Source organism: Typopeltis vanoorti, chromosome 13 (genome assembly GCF_054136105.1).
Source record: "Typopeltis vanoorti isolate ZY-2024b chromosome 13, IOZ_Tvanoo_1.0, whole genome shotgun sequence".
NCBI classification, from domain to species: domain Eukaryota; kingdom Metazoa; phylum Arthropoda; class Arachnida; order Uropygi; family Thelyphonidae; genus Typopeltis; species Typopeltis vanoorti.
The window spans coordinates 4,362,511-4,383,587 of NC_143561.1; the positions used below are offsets into that span (position 1 = coordinate 4,362,511).

The following is a 21,077-nucleotide window of genomic DNA, read 5'->3' on the forward strand; positions in this document are numbered from 1 at the left end:
TTACACAGACAGCTAGAGCAATTTGTTCTAATGATATAATTCTTTCCACAGAACTTAAATATCTGTGATATACTTTCTTGGCCAATGGCTACAATTCCTACTATAAAGATGAAATACTATACAACCCCATTACTTTCTCCTGTAACACACAAGAACAAACCATCACTATTCCTATTCCTAATGTTGAAGGTACATCAGTAAAGATAGCCAAAATACTAAAAAAAAAAAAAAAAAATCATGGCCTTCGCACCACAAGCCACATGGTAAATTAGCAACACTGATCTGCTCTACTAAGGATAAACTCAATCCTCTAACATATCCTGGAGTGTATGAAGTTCTTTGTGACTGTAACTTGACTTACTGTGAGCACACAGGAAGATCTGTTAACATCTGCCTTGGAGAATATAAAAAATACATTCACTTGTATTTTTGTCTACCAGTCCTGACTTATGGCAAGTCAGGAATGACACAACACTTTGGATACCCCCCTTCACACAGGATTAGATGAAAAAAAAACCAATGTGTTATTTAGAAGTAGTTACAGGTCAGAAAGTTTATTTTTAGTCAGACATAGCTATGATGAATTCTCCTAACCTGAACAAGCATGGATACATTAATTTGTCAAAAATTTGGGAGACTGTTATTTTAAGATCAACTTAATGTAATAGTTCTGTTTTTTTTTTTACAATATTAGAAGGTGCCAAATTAGGACATTATATATTCTGTCCATTACAATTTGAATTGATTCACTTACTCAATGCTATGTGTAAACTCTTAACAAGCTGCTTTGTGCTCTGAAGATGCTGGTTTGAAATCCAGCAAAATATCATCATCATCAAATTCTTGATATACACCTTTCAGGGGTGTACAGGTTATGATATGATATTACTATATGAAAAATTTACATCATTACTAATTTTCTATCTACAATTTTCCTCTAAATCAGTCTGTTAGATGTCAAGACTCCAACATTATCAAATCTTATATTTCTATCTTCTAAGGTGCTTTTTACAATATCAATCTACCTATATCGTGGTCTTCCTTTGGGTCTTTTTCCTGCCAACCTGGCAAAAAAAATTTTGCTAATCTTTCCTCTCCCATTCTGCTTAAGTGACAATACCACCTGAGATTAGCTCCGCTAATGCATTCCTGGATGCTGACAATGCCAAGTTCTTTCCTAATATCCTCGTTTTTAATATGATATTGAAATTGCTGACATTTATTTACACCTTAATCTTTCTCAGGACTCTCATATCTACAGTCTTTGGTCAAGTGTTTTACTTATGACCCAGCTCTCAGATCCATAAGCTAAAATTGGTTTGAACACTATCTTGTATACAGCTAATTTAGTGTTTTGGCTAATTTCTCTCTTATTCCATATAAAATTATTCAGTTGACTTCCTACCATACCAGCTTTGTTGATTCTGTTGTCTATTTCCATATTTAATTTACCATTTTCACTAAAAATCGTGCCTAAGGAGTTGAAATGTTTCACTTGTTCTATAGGTTCTCAATTCACAATGCAGATAATATTTTCAATGCTTCGGCCTATTTTTATTGTCTTTTTCTTGTTATTGCTGATTTTCATACCATATCTATTACAACAGTTATTCAATTTAGTCAGGGATTCTTGCAGACTTGTAGCGGATTTATCATCATCAAATTCCTGCTATGTACCCTCAAGGGGTGTACAGGATATGACAGTACTACATGAAAAAATTACATCATTACTAACTTCCTATCTACAATTTTCCTCCAAATCAGTCTGTTACTTGTCAAGACTCCAACATTATCAGATCTTATATTTCTATCGTCTAAGGCACTTTGTACCGTATCAATCCATCTATATCTTGGTCTTCCTCTGGGTCGTTTTCCTGCCAACCTGGCAGAGAACACTTGTTTTGCTAATCTTTCCTCTCCCATTCTATTTAAGTGACCATACCACCCGAGATTAGCTCTGCTAATGCATTCCTGGATGCTGTTAAATTGTGAATGAAGCTATGTTATGTAATTTATTATTTTCATTCACATTTAACATTGCCTATTTAAATATTAATCATGGTTTATATAAAATTGTTTATTATTCCTTAATTAAGAATTACTAATTAAATATTTACTGAAAACCTGACCTGCTATTAATTTATAAAATAATAATATGTATAGAATTTTGTATAACTAAATATATGTGGTGTAACGTAAAGTGTTAATTTATATTTAACTGTATACGTAATCAAAAAGTTAAAGAAGTAGCTTAAATATTCTGTTGTTCTTATTTGTCAAATATTTAATGTTATGTAATCATTCATGTAAGAGTAGTAACAGAGCATACATTACATTAGCGAAATGTTTACGTTTAGTCTGTTGTCATGGAGACGCACGCGTAAACAACCACGAGGGAGTAGAGCGTGGCGTTCGAACGGTAAGGTAGGAGTGAAGGTCATAGATAGATAGGACAGAGAAAGGAAGAGAGGAATTATTATTAAAGAGAGAAGAGAGAGTTTTGCGGAGCCTGAAGGAAAGTAGGATATAAGCAAGGAAGTGAAAGAAAATTATAAGTTCTCTAGGGCAGAAATTCATGAGAATAGTGTTGAGAAGTGAGCCAAAACATAGTGAATCATATACTTAGCTGCAAGTGAAATAAGCTGTGGTTATAGAGGAAAATTGATGTCGTAATCGGATAAATAAAGAACTGGACATTCAATGAAAAATTCTGATTAGTTCCAGTTAGTCTAGGATTACGTCTTAATTCTGTGTTGCCCTGAGAAGAATATAATGAATTTATCTAGTTTCAGAAAAGTAAACAAGGAAAGATATCAGTGCCTTATTGATGTGTTTTTTTTAGAATAGTGAAGCGCAGTTAACAAAAGTTCAGTTAAAGCGTAGAAGAATTTTATTATGTGTGTTCCGCTAATGTAAATAAGTTAATTCATAAGTGTACTCGCAATAACTTGATGTACTGAAGATTTTATCTGGTAAGAGTAGTTGTATATGTTTGTCTATTCTAGCATTAACTGTAATAGATCTCTGATGCTCAAAGTCCGGAATAAGCTTGCTTGGAATATTGTCTACCTAGATTAGTGCCTGCTGTGAACTTAAGCATTGAACTGACAGATTTGTAGAGACTGACTGATTGTGAAGTTTGTTATTTTAATCTGAGTTAAGAAAATATGTGTTTTTGAAGTTGCAAATTGTTTTTGAGAATTTAGAACATCGAACTGGAATGAGAGACTTAGCGAGTTGTATTGAGTTTATTGTATTGTTTCATTTAAAAGTAGAATTATTGTACTTGTTATATATCATATATTAAATGTTTTATTTTGTTAATCTAAATATTGTGTTTGCCTGAATTCCTTATTATTGCACCGTTCATAAATATTCGAATCTTGCGGGAACCCCAAGTGGAATAGTAAATAATTCGGCCTAAACTAATGAGAAGACTGCTAACTTAATTAAGAATTGATCCTACTATTTTATATAGACTAATCTAAAAATAGGGTGGCGCAGTATAATTATAAATTTCTCTACTTTTGGATCGGTGATCAATTTGCGATTAAGTGTTATATTGATAAGAGTGACTTGAACCAAGATGGCGGATTTAGAACATAACATGAAAATAGAACGTCACGACAATGTCAAGTTCTTTCCTAATATCCTCATTTTTAATATGATATTGCCATTGATGCCATCTGTTCACGCCTCTAATCTTTCTCAGGACTCTCATATCTGCGGTCTCTAGTCTTTGGTCAAGTGTTTTACTTCTGACCCAGCTCTCAGATCCATAAGTTAAAACTGGTTTGAACACCGTCTTGTATACAGCTAATTTAGTGTTCCGACTAATTTCTCTCTTATTCCATATGAATTTATTCAATTGACTTCCCACCATACCAGCTTTGCTGATTCTGTTGTCTACTTCTATATTTAATTTACCATCTTCAGTAAAAATTGTGCCTAAGTAGCTGAAATGTTTTACTTGTTCCACAGGTTCTCCATTCACAACACAGTTGACATTTTCAATGATTCTGCCTATTATCATTGTCTTTGTCTTTTTATTGCTGACCTTCCTACCATATCTATTACAACAGCTATTCAATTTAGTCAGAGAATCTTGCAGACTTGCAGCGGATTTATTTAGAAGTATAACATCATCCGCATAAAGCAAAGAGCTGACATTAACATCTCCAATTTTGATATCAGGTTTAATACCACTTTCCTTCATAATGTGATCCATATAGATAATCAATAACAGAGGGGATAATGTACATCCTTGTCTCACACCAGATTTAACATTAAACCATCTTCCTGTACTTCCTTCAATTCTAACTGCTGACTTACAACTCAAATAAAGACTAAGTATTGCTTGATATAATGCCCCACTGACACCATATAACTGCAGCATATTGAATAGCTTCTCTCTTGGCACCTTGTCATATGCCTTTTCCAAATCGACAAAACTTAAATATAGATCTTTGTTATATTCCCATGCTTTCTCGACTATTTGTCGTAAAGTGAAGATCTGATCCTGACAGCCTCTATTTGGCCTGAATCCAGCTCGTTCTTCACCAAGCTTTTCTTCCACAATTCTTCTCAACCGTTTCTCAAGTATACTGGCATAGATCTTGCCAGGAACACCCAGTAGGGAAATACCTCTGTAATTCTCACATTCAGTTTTATTTCCCTTTTTATATATGGGTACTATGAGAGCTCTACTCCAATCATCGGGAATTCGTCCCTTTGTCCAGGCTTTCTGAACTATGCAGTGCAGCCACTAAGACTTTTATACCACCATACTTCAGCATTTCTGGTCAAATATCATCTACTCCTGCTGCCTTTCCACATTTCAAGCCTTTGATGGCTTTTTCTACTTCAAGTATGGATATGTACTCCTGACTGCATGCCTGGTCAGTGTTTTTTATCACTGTGCTGTCATCACTGCTTGTTTCATTTAGCAGTTTTTCAAAGTAATTACTCCATACCTCAAGGATATCTTTTTCTCCTGTTTTCATGTCACCTTTGTCATCTCTAACTCCTTTTACAGCACTCTTTCCTCCATTCCTAAGCTTCTTCAACAACCTCCAGAATATTTTGCCACCTTCTTGATATTTATTTTCTATATTCTTGCCAAAGTCCTCCCATGACTTTGTTTAGCTAGTTTTACACACTGTTTAGCTTTCTTACATTTGTCTCTGTATTCTGTAAGAGTAAAAGCTGACTTATTTGCCAGGAACTTTTGATATGCTTTCTTCTTTTCCTTCACTGCCTCTTTAACTTCCTGTGTCCACCAGGGAGTTCTGATTTTTTTATCCTTGCAGACAACCTCACCACATGCCGCTCTGGCAGAATCAATCAATGTTTTCTTCAGAGTTTGCCACTGAATCTCCAAGGTTTGATTCCTGTTCTCAAACTCTTTCATTTTCTTTTCAATAATCTTTCTGTATTTTAGTCTACAGTTCACATCTGAGAGCTGCTCAACTTTTATTCGCTTTAAAACTTTCTTACATGTTATTCTTTACAATATGAAATTCAATTTTATCCTGCTCAAGACTAAATAGTGATCACTTCCAATTTCAAATCCTCTATACACTCTGGTGTCCTGCACCAGGGAGAAAACATCACTATCAACAATAACATAGTCAATGAGACTTTTCTTATTCCTAGCCTCTTCTCTCCATGTGAATTTGTGCACATTTTTATGTTGGAACATGGTGTTAGTAATAACCAGTCCATGTCCTGAGCAGAAATCCAACAGATATTTGCCATTATTATTAGCTTTGCTCTTTTCTCCAAATTTTCCCAAAATATTTTTGTATGTCTCACAATCATTTCCTACTCTGCTATTTAGATCCCCAACAAGGACCAACTTTTCATTTTTCATTGTGTCAGTTGCTTTTCTAGAGCGTCAAAAAATTCCTCCACTTCTACCTTAGTAGAACCTTCTGTGGGACCATAGGTACAAATAAGTCTCATTGTCCAGTTCCCCATTCTCATATTTGCCCACATTACTCTACTTGAGACTGACTGCCATTCAAGAAGATTAGCCTCGTATTTTGTGTTGAATACTATGGCTACTCCTTCTTTTCCTTGAATTGTCATTGCCTGAATATAACATTTTGTATTTATTGCTTAGAAAGATCTCACCAGTTTTGGTCTTTTTTGTTTCAGTCACCCTTATTATGTCGATCTGGTACGGATTTATTTAGAAGTATAACATCGTCAGCATAAAGCAAAGAGCTGACATTAACATCTCCAATTTTGATATCAGGTTTAATACCACTTTCCTTCATAATATGATCCATATAGATAATGAATAACACAGAGGATAATGTACATCCTTCTCTGAATCAGATTTAACATTAAACTATCTTTCTGTACCTCGTTCACTAACTGCTGACTTACAATTCAAATAAAAACTAGGTATTGTTTGGGGCATTATATCAAATTATACCATATAATTGTAGCATTTTGAATAGTATCTCTCTCTCTCTTGGCACCTTGTCATATGCCTTTTCCAGATCTACAAAACTTAAATAATACAGATCTTTGTTATATTCGCATGATTTCTCAACTATTGGTTATCATCATCATCAAATTCCTCCCATATACCCTCAAGGGGTGTACAGGATATGATAGTACTACATGAAAAAAATTAGATCATTACTAACTTCCTATCTACAATTTTCCTCAAAATCAGTCTGTTACTTGTCAAGACTCCAACATTATCGATCTTATATTTCTATCGTCTAAGGCACTTTGTACCATATCAATCCACCTATATCGTGGTCTTCCTCTGGGTCGTTTTTCTGCCAACCTGGCAGAGAACACTTGTTTTGCTAATCTTTCCTCTCCCATTCTATTTAAGTGACCATACCACCCGAGATTAGCTCTGCTAATGCATTCCTGGATGCTGACAATGTCAAGTTCTTTCCTAATATCCTCATTTTTAATATGATATTGCCATTGATGCCATCTGTTCACGCCTCTAATCTTTCTCAGGACTCTCATATCTGCGGTCTCTAGTCTTTGGTCAAGTGTTTTACTTCTGACCCACCTCTCAGATCCATAAGTTAAAACTGGTTTGAACACTGTCTTGTATACAGCTAATTTAGTGTTCCGACTAATTTCTCTCTTATTCCATATGAATTTATTCAGTTGACTTCCTAACATACCAGCTTTGCTGATTCTGTTGTCTATTTCTATATTTAAATTACCATCTTCAGTAAAAATTGTGAATAAGTAGTTGAAATGTTTCACTTGTTCCACAGGTTCTCCATTCACAACACAGTTGATATTTTCCATGATTCTGCCTATTTTCATTGTCTTTGTCTTTTTATTGCTGACCTTCATACCATATCTATTACAATAGCTATTCAATTTAATCAGAGAATCTTGCAGGCTTGTAGCAGATTTATTTAGAAGTATAACATCATCCGCATAAAGCAAAAAGCTGACATTAACATCTTAAATTGTGATATCATGCTTAATACCACTTTCCTTCATAATGTGATCCATATAGATAATGAATAACAGAGGGGATAATGTACATCCTTGTCTCACACCAGATTTAACATTAAACCATCTTCCTGTACTTCCTTCAATTCTAACTGACTTACAACTCAAATAAAGATTAAGTATTGCTTGATATAATGCCCCATTGACACCATATAATTGTAGTGTATTGAATAGCTTCTCTCTTGGCACCTTGTCATATGCCTTTTCCAAATCGACAAAACTTAAATACAGATCTCTGTTATATTTCCATGCTTTCTCGACTATTTCTCGTAAAGTGAAGATCTGATCCTGACAGCCTCTATTTGGCCTGAATCCAGCTTGTTCTACACCAAGCTTTCCTTCCACAATTCTTCTCAACCGTTTCTCAAGAGTATACTTGTATAGATCTTACCAGGAACACTCAGTAATGGCATACCTCTGTAATTCTCACATTCAGTTTTATTTCCCTTTTTATATATGGGTACTATGAGAGCTCTACCCCAATCATCAGGAATTCGTTCCTCTGTCCAGGCTTTCTGAACTATGTAGTGCAGCCACTGTAACACTCTTATACCACCATACTTCAGCATTTCTGGTCGAATATCATCTATTCCTGCTGCCTTTCCACATTTCAAGCCTTTGATGGCTTTTTCTACTTCAAGTATGGATATGTATTCCTGCCTGCATGCCTGGTCAGTGTTTTTTACCACTGTGCTGTCATCACTGCTTGTTTCATTTAGCAGTTTTTCAAAGTAATTACTCCATACTTCAAGGATATCATTTTCTCCCGTTTTCATGTCACCTTTATCATCGCTAACTCCTTTTACAGCACTCTTTCCTTTATTCCTAAGCTTCTTTAACAACCTCCAGAATATTTTGCCACCTTCTTGATATTTATTTTCTATATTCTTGCCAAAGTCCACCCTTTGTTTAGCTAGTTTTACACAGTGTTTTGCATTCTTGCATTTGTCTCTGTATTCTCTAAGAGCACAAGCTGACTTATTTGTCAGGAACTTTTGATTTGCTTTCTTCTTTTCCTTCACTGCCTCTTTAACTTCCTGTGTCCACCAGGGAGTTCTGATTTTTTTTATTCTTGCAGACAACCTCACCACATGCCTCTCTGGCAGAATCAATCAATGTTTTCTTCAGAGTTTGCCACTGAATCTCCAAGGTTTGATTCCTGTTCTCAAACTCTTTCATTTTTTTCATTTCACTCTTTCAAATATAGAAATATATTAAAATTTATTTTAATGTATATCCTAGTACGTTGTAATTTCCTGAAATAGTTTAGTGAAAATGCATAACCAACGTCTAAGCGTTTTCACGAGAATTACGATAATCCACGGAGATGTTACCGCACGTAAAGCACGCCATTACGGTAAATTGAAGTTGAAGCTAGCAAGACAACTGAATCGTCTCGCCTTCCTGAAGCGCTGCCGGGATAACCAGGTAATCCCCAACTGTGTGAAATTGAAGCACCGTTTCTCTTCGCAAAAGGCACTTCGTATCTATAACCGTGCCAGCCAAGCCTTACTCAGAGAACAAATTGCCGCCACTCACCGTTTCCTGAGTGAAGCTAACTCAGCTATACAGGCACTCGAAGATGACCTTTCAGGCACCTTAAGCCATGAAATTTGGTCGATTTTACACGACATCTCGTGCACTGCAGCGGAGAAAGAGTTTAAATTAGTCCGAGGCCGACACATCAAAAAATTCGAAATCCCACCAACTCACAAATTAGAAAACTCCACAGGCTCCTTAAGAAGGTCACTTCTTGGCCTGTGGAAATCACCAACAAACCAAAACCATATAACTCCATACCCCCCCCCCGTATTTATGGACTCCCAAAAATTCACAAGGAAAATGTGCCATTACGTCCCATAGTGGATGGCATTGATTCCCCCACATATAAACTAGCTAAACATTTGGCCAAAGCTCTCTCACACTATACTGGCAACACACCTTCATACATAAAAAACTCAGCCCACTTCAAAGCCAGCATAGAAAACCTTACACTCAAACACACTGACATAATGGTCAGTTTTGATGTCTCCTCCTTATTTACGAATGTCCCTCTCAAAGAATCCTTAGAGCAAATCCAAGCTAAATTTCCTCCCGATATCACAGCCCTATTTCAGTTCACAATGAACTCAGGCTATTTTGTTTGGCAAGGAAAATTCTACTAACAAATAGAGGGGACAGCCATGGGTTCTCCACTCTCCCCACCCTTGGCCAACTTTTATATGGAGACTTTTGAAGAGCAAGCCTTGAACTCTGCCCCACAAAAACCAACCATTTGGCTTCACTATGTAGATGATGTATTCGCTATTTGGCCACATGGCTCCGATGCACTCCTCTCCTTCTTAACACACTTAAACAACCAACACCCCAGAATCAAATTCACCCTGGAAGAGGAAAAAAAACAACTGCATTCCGTTCTTAGACACACTAGTCACCCGCCAGCCTGATGGAACCTTGGTTTTCTCAGTATATAGAAAACCCACCCATACAGGCAGATACATTCACCAACAATCCCCCCACCCCCCCCTCACAACAATATGGAGTCATTAAGACACTACACAACAGGGCTAAACTTATCTGCTCGAATGACAATGTCCTAACCACAGAACGAAACCACATCCTCAACACGTTCTCAGCCAATGGCTACCCCCCCAAAAAAATCCAAAAAATATTAAAACCAGTAAACCACAACCCCCCCTCCCCCTCACAACAAGGATTACTCTAAATCCATCACCATACCTTACATCCGAGGCACCTCAGAAAAAATCACAAAAATCCTAAAAAAACATAACTTAACTTCTTGTTACAAACCATATAAAAAATTGGCATCCCTGATCCGCTCAACAAAAGACCAACCTCCCCCCCTAGACCTACCTGGTGTGTACCAGGTCCCTTGCAGCTGTAAGCTGTCCTACTTCAGCCAAACAGGCAGGACAGCAAATATCAGAATTTCAGAACATAAGGACTACATCCGGTTTCACCAATAAAGCTACTCTGGTCTTGCTGACCATGCTCTGGATACCTGCCATAGAATACGGTGGAAAAAAGCCAGGATAATACACCGTAGCAAATACAGATATGAAAGGCTTTTCATAGAATCAGCTTCAGCCCTAAAAAACGAGCCTAACCTCAACAAATTTGGCTGCATGAGACTTCCTCAAATTTGGGAAACCTACATCAGAAGACCTTCAGCCCAATCGCCCAAGAATACCAACATTGCCCGCTAGAGGGCACTATCAGGACTAGGAGAAATATTAGCTTCATTCTTCTTACTCATTTATTGTTCTTGCTGTGCCTGCGTGCACATATCTTGTACCTAAGTTCTTGAAAATGGCAGCGTGACGTTGACGAAATATAGAAATATATTAAAATTTATTTTAATGTATATCCTAGTACGTTGTAATTTCCTGAAATAATTTAGTGAAAATGCATAACCAACGTCTAAGCCTTTCCACGAGAATCTTTCATTTTTTCTTCAATAATATTTGTGTATTTTAGTCTACAGTTCACATCTGAGAGCTGCTCAACTTTTATTCGCTTTAAAACTTTCTTACATGTTATTCTTTTCAATATGAAATTCAATTTTATCCTGCTCAAGACTAAATAGTGATCACTTCCAATTTCAAATCCTCTGTACACTCTGGTGTCCTGCACCAGGAAGAAAACATCACTATCAACAATAACATAGTCAATGAGACTTTTCTTATTCCTTTCCTCTTCTCTCCATGTGAATTTGTGCACATTTTTATGTTGGAGCATGGTGTTAGTAATAACCAGTCCATGTCCTGAGCAGAAATCCAACAGATATTTGCCATTATTATTAGCTTTGCTCTTTTCTCCAAATTTTCCCAAAATATTTTTGTATGTCTCACAATCATTTCCTACTCTGCTATTTAGATCCCCAACAAGGACTAACTTTTCCTTTTTAATTGTGTCAGTTGCTTTTTCTAAAGCCTCAAAAAATTCCTCCACTTCTACCTTAGTAGAACCTTCTGTGGGACCATAGGCACAAATAAGTCTCATTGTCCAGTTCCCCATTCTCATATTTGCCCACATTACTCTACTTGAGACTGACTGCCATTCAAGAAGATTAGCCTCGTATTTTGTGTTGAATACTATGGCTATGCCTTCTTTTCCTTAATTATCATTGCCTGAATATAACATTTTGTATTTATTGCTCAGAAAGATCTCACCAGTTTTTGTCTTTTTTGTTTCAGTCACCCCTATTATGTCGATCTGGTACTTATCTAATTCCTCAGCTAGCTCCATTTCTTTGCCATTCAGGCTTCTTATGTTGATAGTACCGATCTTTAACTCTAGTGATGTTGATTTGGGGTTTGTTTTCAGATTTGTTCCAGTAGCTGGATTTTCGCTGTTCGCCCTGGTTCCCTGACGAAAACACTGGGGGGGGGGGGCCTTGTTTAACCGGCCAACGCCCCAGCCGGCATGAAATTTTGTCATGTCGTACCATCATGTTTTATTTTGGTTTAACCAATAAGAATACAATTTGGTCGGCTAAATCCCAAATTGCCAGCCCATCCTCATTCGTTCAGTATCCAAGTAGATACCCAACAGGGTGCACCACAAGAAGGTGAGGATTGGACATTAGGTCAGAAGCCCTGGTCGGTTCTCCACATTCCTTTAAAGGCTATGTGGAGGTCTCCTCTCAGAAGTGAAAATCTGATCCTGACAGCCTCTATTTGGCCTGAACCCAGTTTGTTCTTCACCAAGCCTCTCTTCCACAATCCTTCTCAACTGTTTCTCAAGTAATAAGTTTTAAAAGAGGTATACCGTGAGTAGACATATTGATACAAAATTAATAATGGAAAAAACTCACGTACAAAGATTATTCAATAGTATAATTTTTGCCTGTGTGTCACAGGCATCTTCAGTACATTAAGCTCAAATTAAACAATAACTGACAATTCCAAAAAGCGCCACCTAAGTAGCTGGTGTAAGATAACTAAAAAGGTCAATAAATTTCCTTAAAAAAAAAAAAATCAATACAATAAAAAGTTAGGAAAGATTAGCTGATTTGTAAAGTACTATATCCCATAAAGGGGATAGACGTAAGCCGTCAGATCTGTTTAAGTTAGAAGAATGAAGTAGAGTTTCACACGTTTCTTTATAAAGGAGTTCCACGAGAAACTGACTTTTGTGAAGAACTCTTATCTTTCTAAAATGAACTGTATGTCTAGTGAAGATGGCATGGTCTGCAAGTCGAGACTTTTCAGGTTTAAAGTATTCAATATAAGATTGGTGTTCTTCTAGCCGAATAGAGGCAGATCTTCCCGTTTGTCCGAAATAAGAATTCACAAGAGCATGGAATCTGGTAGACACCTGGATGATTAAGATGTGGAAGCTTGTCCTTAGGAGAAGTGAGAAAGGTGGAGATTTTTCTAAACGGTCGAAAGGAAACAAAAATATTCAGTGGTTTTAAAACTTTTGCTATACGTTCACTGATGCCTTGTACATAAGGGATAATAATGCACGTTATTTCTTGTGCGTTTGAAGAGGAAGACATATTAAAATTACTCAAAGTTATTTTAATGAAGCAATTCTTATAACCATTAGATAGAAAGGAAGAAGTTTTATATTGTAGTTCTTTCTGTAAAAGATCGTCTGAAGAACAAAAGGAGTGGGCCCGATGAACCAGTGTTTTAATAGTTCCTGCCTTTTGACTGGGATGGTGATGAGATTCTGCATGGATATAATGGCCTGTATGAGTCTTCTTTCTATAAACTGAGAAATGTAGGTTACCATCTGGTTGGCAAAGAATTAGATCTAAAAAGGCTAACTGATGATTTGATTCTACTTCTAGGGTAAACTTGATCCTAGGATGAAGTTTATAAGAATTACTTCATTAAAAGAACTTTGAGTAGTTTTAATATGTCTTCCTCTTCAAACACAGAAGAAATAACGCGCATTCTTATCCCTTATGTACAAGGCATCAGTAAACATATAGCAAAAGTTTTAAAACCACTGAATATTTTTTTGAATTTCGACCGTTTAGAAAAATTTCCACCTTTCTCACTTCTCCTAAGGACAAGCTTCCACATCTTAATCATCCAGGTGTCTACCAGATTCCGTGCTCTTGTGGATTATCTTATTTCGGACAAACGGGAAGATCTGCCTCTATTCAGCTAGAAGAACACCAATCTTATATTGAATACTTTAAACCTGAAAAGTCCGGACTTGCAGAACATGCCATCTTCACTAGACACAGAGTTCATTGGAGAAAGACAAGAGTTCTTCACGAAAGTCAGTTTCTCATTTCTCATGGAATGCCTTTATAAAGAAACATGTGAAACTCTACTTCATTCTCCTAACTTAAACAGATCCGACGGCTTACGTCTATCCCCTTTATGGGAGATAGTACTTTACAAATCAGCTAATCTTTCCTAACTTTTTATTGTATTGATTTTTTTTTTTTTAGGAAATTTATTGATCCTTTTAGTTATCTTACACCAGCGATAATGTTTCAGAAAGATTTGGTCTTGGACGTAGGAATGAAAGAGGAAAGCAATTAATAGAATTTTGTATACAAAAACAGTCAGTTATAGCAAATACACTATTTCAAGCTCCAAAAAGAAGATACACCTGGAAAGCACCTGGGGATTCAAATAGATATCAAATAGATTATATATTGGTCAAGAAAAGATACAGAAACCAAATAAAAAATTGCAAAAGCTATCCAGGTGCCGACATTAGTAGCGACCATAACCTTGTCTTAATGAAAACAGAACTGAGACATAGGAAACAAATCCAAAGATACAAACCAATAAGATGGAACCTTGAAAAATTAAAAAGTAAAGAAGTAAAGAGAGGATACCAAAAGGCAACTGATCATAACATTCCAGAAAACATAGTCAGAATAATATTGAAAACCAATGGAATATGATTAAAGAGTTAATTACAAATTCATCAAATCAATTATTGAAAAATGCAGAAAAAGAAAAAAGAAAACATTGGATAACAGATGAAATACTTGGCCTTATGGATGAAAGAAGAAAATATAAAAATGCTGTTAAAGAAGAAGATGTTGCCAAATACAAATATCTTAAAAATCAAATTACAAGAAAATGTAGACAAGCCAAAAAAGAATACCTGGAAAAACAGTATAATAACATAGATGAATTATTTAAAAAAGAAAACATAGAGAAAGCCTATAAAGAAATTAACAAACTGACTTTCAAATTTAATAAGAACAGCAAAAACAATGCCATCAAAGATGAAAATGGAAAATTACTAATAGAATCTGAGGATATATTAATGGAATGGAAGAATTATCTTGAAAATCTCTATAATGGTGACGAACTTGATGTTGATATCAGCATAGAAAATCAAAATGAAGATAATCTAGGACCCCCAATAATGCGAGAAGAATTTGATAAAGCACTGTCCGAAATGAGTAATGGAAAAAGTCCAGGTGTAGACAATATTCCTATAGAACTGCTACAAAATCTAGGTGATGAGACAAAAACCTTACTCTATCAATTAATAGCCCAAATCTATGATAGAGGAGAAATACCAAAGGAGTTTATGAAATCAACCATAATACCAATACCAAAAAAGAATAATGCAAACAAATGCAGCCAATTTAGAACAATAGCTTTAATCCCACATGTTAGCAAAATTCTGTTAAAAATTATTCAAAATAGAATTTATTCAAAAATAGATTGTCTATTGGATGAAGACCAATTTGGATTCAGAAAGAATAAAGGAACAAGAGAGGCAATACTCTGTTTAAGAACAATAATAGAGAGAGAAGATTAGACCTTAGTCAAAATACTTACATTTGCTTCCTTGATTTAGAGAAAGCGTTTGATAAAGTAAACCAGCAATAGATTTGAGGGATAAGAAAATAATTTATCAAATTTACAAAAATCAAAATGGACAGATTAAAATCAATGATAAGGAGAAAATAATAAATATAAGGAGTGGAGTAAGACAAGGATGTATACTTTCACCACTTTAATTTATATATTGAAAAGGCCATTCAGGAAACTAAAGATAAAATAAATAGTGGCATAAAGATAAATGGTGAGCAAGTCATGTGTATAAGATTTGCTGATGACATAGCCCTTGTAGCAGAAAACAGAAGAATGTTAAAAACAATGCTAGAATTACTAAATAATAACCTTGAAAAATATAAAATGAAAATCAACGCAGATAAGACTAAAATCATTGTTACAAGCAAAATCCCTATCAATACAGAGCATATAGACATCAGCAGGGAACAAATAAAACAAGTGAAAAGCTTTAAATATTTAGGAAGCCTAATAACAGAAGATGGCAGAACAAGAGAAGACATAAGATCAAGAATAAACAACGCAAAAGCCCAATTCTCTAAGATGAAAAGCATTTTAACAGGAAACCTCAACCTACAATTGAAAAAAAAATTAGTAAAGACATTGATATGGAGCATTGCACTTTATGGATGAGAAACCTGGATTCTAGGCAGAGAAGATGTAAGAAGACTGGAGGCTTTTGAAATGTGGTGCTGGCGTTGCATGAACAAAATAAAATGGACAGAAAAAAAATCAAGCCAACAGTCCCGAGAGAGATAAATGAAACAAGAACTCTAATAAAATCGATCAAAATTAGAAGGGATAGGTGGTTTAGACATATACTTCGACATGATGGACTTGTGAAAAGAATAACTGAAGGCAAAATAGAGGGGAAAAGACGAAGAGGCAGACCAAGAAAAAGCTTTCTTGACGAAGTCAAAGACACCACGGGTTTGAGGAGTTACCAGGAGGTTAAGAAGAAAGCCAACGACAGAGTGGAATGGAGGAAATTGCTGCTGAGCCACCAGTCCCAAGAATGATGCAACTGATGATGATGACACCAGCTATTTAGGTGGTGCTTTTTGGAATTGTCAGTTATTGTTTAATTTGAGCTTAATGTACTGAAGATACTTGTGACACACAGGCGAAAATTATACTATTAAATAATCTTTGCATGTGAGTTTTTTCCGTTATTAATTTTGTACCGATGTTTCTCAAGTATACTTGCATATATCTTACCAGGAACATTCAGTAGAGAAATACCTCTAATTCTCACATTCAGTTTTATTTCCTTTTTATATATGGGTACTGTAGATCTCTCCTCCAATCATCTGAAATTTGTCCCTCTGAACTATGCAGTGCAGCCACTGTAAGACTTTTATACCTCCATACTTAAGCATTTCTGGTCAAATATGATCTACTCCTACTACCTTTCCACATTTCAGGCTTTTGATGGCTTTTTCTACTTCAAGTATGAATATGTATTCCTGATGGCATGCCTGGTCAGTGCTTTTTACCACTGTGCTGTCATCGCTGCTTGTTTCATTTAGCAATTTTTCTAAGTAAATACTCTGCACTTCAAGGATATCTTTTTCTCCTGTTTTCATGTAACCTTTATCATCTCTAATTCCTTTTCAGGCACTTTTTCCTCCATTTTTGATCTTTTTCAAGAGCCTCCAGAATATTTTGCCACCATCCTGATATTTATTTTCCATGTTTTTACTAAAGATTCTGGCTGAATCAATCAGTGTTTTCTTCAGGAGTTTGCCACTGAATGACCAAGGTTTGGTTACTGATCTGAACTCTCATTTTTTCTTGAATAATGTTTGTATATTTTAGTCTACAGTTCACATCTGTGAGCTGCTCAACTTTAACTCGCTTTAAAAACTTTCTTATATATGTTCTTCTTTTTAATATCCAATTCAATTTTATCCTGCTCAAGACTAAATGATGATCACTTCCAATTTCAAATGATCCTCGTACACTCTGGTGTCCTGCACCAGGGAGAAAACATCACTATCAATAATAACATAGTCAATGAGACTTTTCTTATTCCTTGCCTCTTCTCTCCATGGAATTTGTGTACATTTTTATGTTGGAACATTGTATTAGTAATAACAGTCTATGTCCTGAGCAGAAATCCAACAAATTATTAGCTTTGCTCCTTTCTCCAAATTTTCTCAAAATATTTTTGTATGTCTGACAATCATTTCCTACTCTGATATTTAGATCTCCCAACAAGGACCAACCTTTCTTTTTTCATTGTGTCAGTTGCTTTCCTCTAAAGCCTGAAAAAATTCCTCCACTTCTACCTTAGTAGAACCTTCTGTGGGATTATAGGCACAAATAAGTCTCATTGTCCAGTTCCGCATTCTCATATTTGCCCACATCACTCTACTTGAGACTGCCTGCCATTCAAGAAGATTAGCCTCGTATTTTGTGTTGAATACTATGGCTACTCCTTCTTTTCCTTGATTGTCATTGCCTGAATATAACATTTTGTATTTATTGCTCAGAAATATCTCACCAGTTTTTGTTTTTGTTTCAGTCACCTCTATTATGTCGATCTGGTACTTATCTAATTCCTCAGCTAGCTCCATTTCTTTGCTATTCAGGCTTCTTATGTTGAGAGTACCAATCTTGAACTCTGGAATGTTGAGTTGGGGTGGGTTTTAGGATTTGTTCCAGTAGCTGACTTTTTGCTGTTTGCCCTTCTAGCAAAAACAACGGAGACCTTGTTTAACCGGGCGATGCCCCAGCAGGCATGAAATTCTGTCATGTTGTACCATCATTTTATGTTTTGGTTTAAGCCAAAACATAAAATGTAAGAATACAATTTGGTCAGCTAAATCCCAAATTGCAGCCCATCCTCATTCTTTCAGTATCCAGGAAAATACCTAACAGGGTGCACTACGAGAAGGTGAGGATTGGTCTCCTTTCAATTATATAGCTTTGATCCTTAAGCATTCCAGCAAAATTATAAGCCAGTGAATAAACATTTTCTTTTTAAAATAGTTCATTTGGTGTTATTAATTCTGTTAAAATAAGTTATGAAATTTATTGAAGTTAGGATAGTTTTTTTTAAAGCAGATTCAAGGAAAATTCTTTCATGCTTGTGTTTGATTCTGTGAAGAAACATGGTTTCCCAGCAGATTCTGATGAGTATCAAAATATGGTCATTAAGTAATGAGTGACTATTCTTGTGGTGGTACTATGTTCAGAGATTCCTACCTTTTGGCAGTAATAAGACAGACAATACCTGCAGAGTATTTGGTGAACACCAGGCAAATATTCCAGAGATTGTAACCAGTCTTTAAGCAAGTAGATAAGAGATTTAGATTTCATGTGTGGTTTGAAAGTGGACACTAAATTGTATTTTCAAGAGTTTTTTTGTCAAACTTTTCTGATTTGTCACAGATTTATGGAATGATGATGGATTTACTGTAGTCTATATTGGTGCAGGCTGTAACCAATTTGCAGAAGTACAATGTTTCTGATGGTTAAGGTTATACACTGATTGTTATTCGTTTTTTGTTGTCAGGAAATGACAACATAGAAGATTTAATAAGTAACAAGCATTTAATTATTAATTCCAATATTTTATCAAAGTTGAATTGACAATTTGAATTAAGCAGTATCTAGGTTATCAAAAATGATAAAAATATCCTTTTTAATCCTGAACACTTTTTTTTTATGTTTCTTTGATTTCATCATCCAAGGTTTAATAACTACAAATATGAAAGCATGCAACACTAAACACAACTGGCATTTTTTTGCTGTTCCTTAGAAATCCATTTCAATTCAGTTTGCTGGAACATCACGTCATATATGACGTGACATTGTAAAATTTGTTTCTGCATTAAACACAAATTTCAGAACAAACATTTTAGTAATTTAATTTGACAAACCTCTGTTTAGCTCTGCGAATTCCTTCTTGTTCAACAGCATCAGTGCTGTTATGCAGACCAGCAGTATCTGAGAGAAGAACTGGATATCCACCAATATTCAAAGCTGATTCTACGATATCTCTTGTAGTTCCTGGAATAGGAGACACAATTGCTACTTCTCGCTGACCTAGAATATATATCATGAAGCAATGCTTTAGATAATAAAGTTAAATTGACATCTGAATTAAGCAAGATCTACCATATCAAAATTTTTGATAAAAAATATGACTTTTTTAAATCTGAGCATATATTTTTACACGTTTCTTTGATTTCATCATTCAAGGTGGAATAATTACAATATAAAAGCATGCAACAAAAACAAACAAAACTAAGTATAACTGGCATTTTTTTTTCAGTTTTCTACACCATTTATATACACTGGTTCCCATAAATTAAGACAGAGAAAAACTGCAATAACTCAGAGAGAAAAGGAAAAATCATATGAATGTCAGGTACGTTGCATAAAAAGTAACACAGAGTCTGGTTATTGTGTATAAACGAGTGTTGCTGCCAGCTGTAGATGTAAATATAATATGTCACATCATGAAAATAGCTGTTTTGGAGTGGTATTCCATTTCATGTCTGGTGTGAGAACAAAGACATTTTGTGATAACAAAATACCTGAATATGCAAGATATCATTTAACCAATGAATTTGGATAACATGCAAATATAAGACTAGAGGCTGGCCAAAGCCAGATGGAGATAGTCAGATGGTTGCATGTGAGTCATTCCTTGGTTCAGAGATTATGGAACAAATCCCAACAGTCACAAACACCATCCCAGAGAAACAGTAAAGAAAGACCAGAGGCTACAACTGCAGTGGGTGACTGATATGCGATTATCTGCTCCCTAAAACAGGAGAGCTACCCAGAATCAGCTATGAACTAACCTCATATTAGCTACAGAACACTGGTATCTACTTCCACTGTGAGTAAAGCTCATGAATTTTAGTCTGTATGGGAGAACAGTAGTCTCTGTGCCTTTATCCCCATGCCACAGGAGAGAACATTTGAAATGAGTCGGGCTCCATGTCAGACCAATGGATGTCAGTATTGTTTACAGATAAGTCCTGATTTACTCTACAAGGCAACAGCAGGCATGTGTTTATCTTATCCGTGGTTATATATACTAGAATAGTATGTCTGAGTGGTTCATTATCTTATACAATAATTCTTGTCTGACCATGATGGTTGTTTTCTTTTCTATCCAACTTGTTCTATTTATTTTTCTTAAGCATTTCATTTCAAATGCCAGCAGTTTTTTCTCCTCTCTTTTCTTAACTGTCCATGCTTCTGCTCCATAGATGACTGTTGGTATAATTATTGCCTCATATTATTTGATTTTGGCTTGCTTAGATATCTTGTTTTCCAGATTTTCTGTAATTTTCCCATGGTGGTCCATCCTATCGCTATTCTGTGTTTGATTGTTTTGAGTTCATCTATTGTTTCTGTTAGTTTTGATCCAAGATATGTGAAGTTGTCTACTTGTTCTATTTGTTCTCCGTTTAGGGTGGCTAAGATGGTAGTTCCGTTCCTTCCTATTTTCATCACTTTTGTCTTTTGTATATTTATTGTCATGTCATATGTTTTACAGGTTTCGTTTAGCTTGTTTATCAACTTTTGTAGTTCATTTGGGGTTCTTGCAATAAGGATGAGATCATCTACATATTTGATATTATTTATGTTTAAACCACTGACATTGATTCCAGGCTCATTGTCTATTGCCTTCTTTACAACTTCTTCTAGATATATGTTGAATAGACATGGGGATAATGGGCATCCTTGCATTACTCCTTTTTGGATCTCTATGGGTTCTGTTGTGAGTGTGTCCTT

The 21,077-nt window shown here is 35.5% G+C and overlaps 1 protein-coding gene across 2 annotated transcripts in view; it reads right to left on the minus strand.

Annotated features, from left to right (window-relative positions):
- LOC150099896 (5-taurinomethyluridine-[tRNA] synthase subunit GTPB3, mitochondrial) overlaps positions 1–21,077 on the minus strand; it is a 132,288-nt gene that overhangs the window by 28,897 nt on the left and 82,314 nt on the right. For both annotated transcript variants that reach the window (XM_090402697.1, XM_090402696.1), the window contains exon 6: positions 19,205–19,370. In XM_090402697.1, coding sequence (XP_090258823.1) covers positions 19,205–19,370 — 166 coding nt within the window. The remainder of the gene's footprint in view (positions 1–19,204; positions 19,371–21,077) is intronic.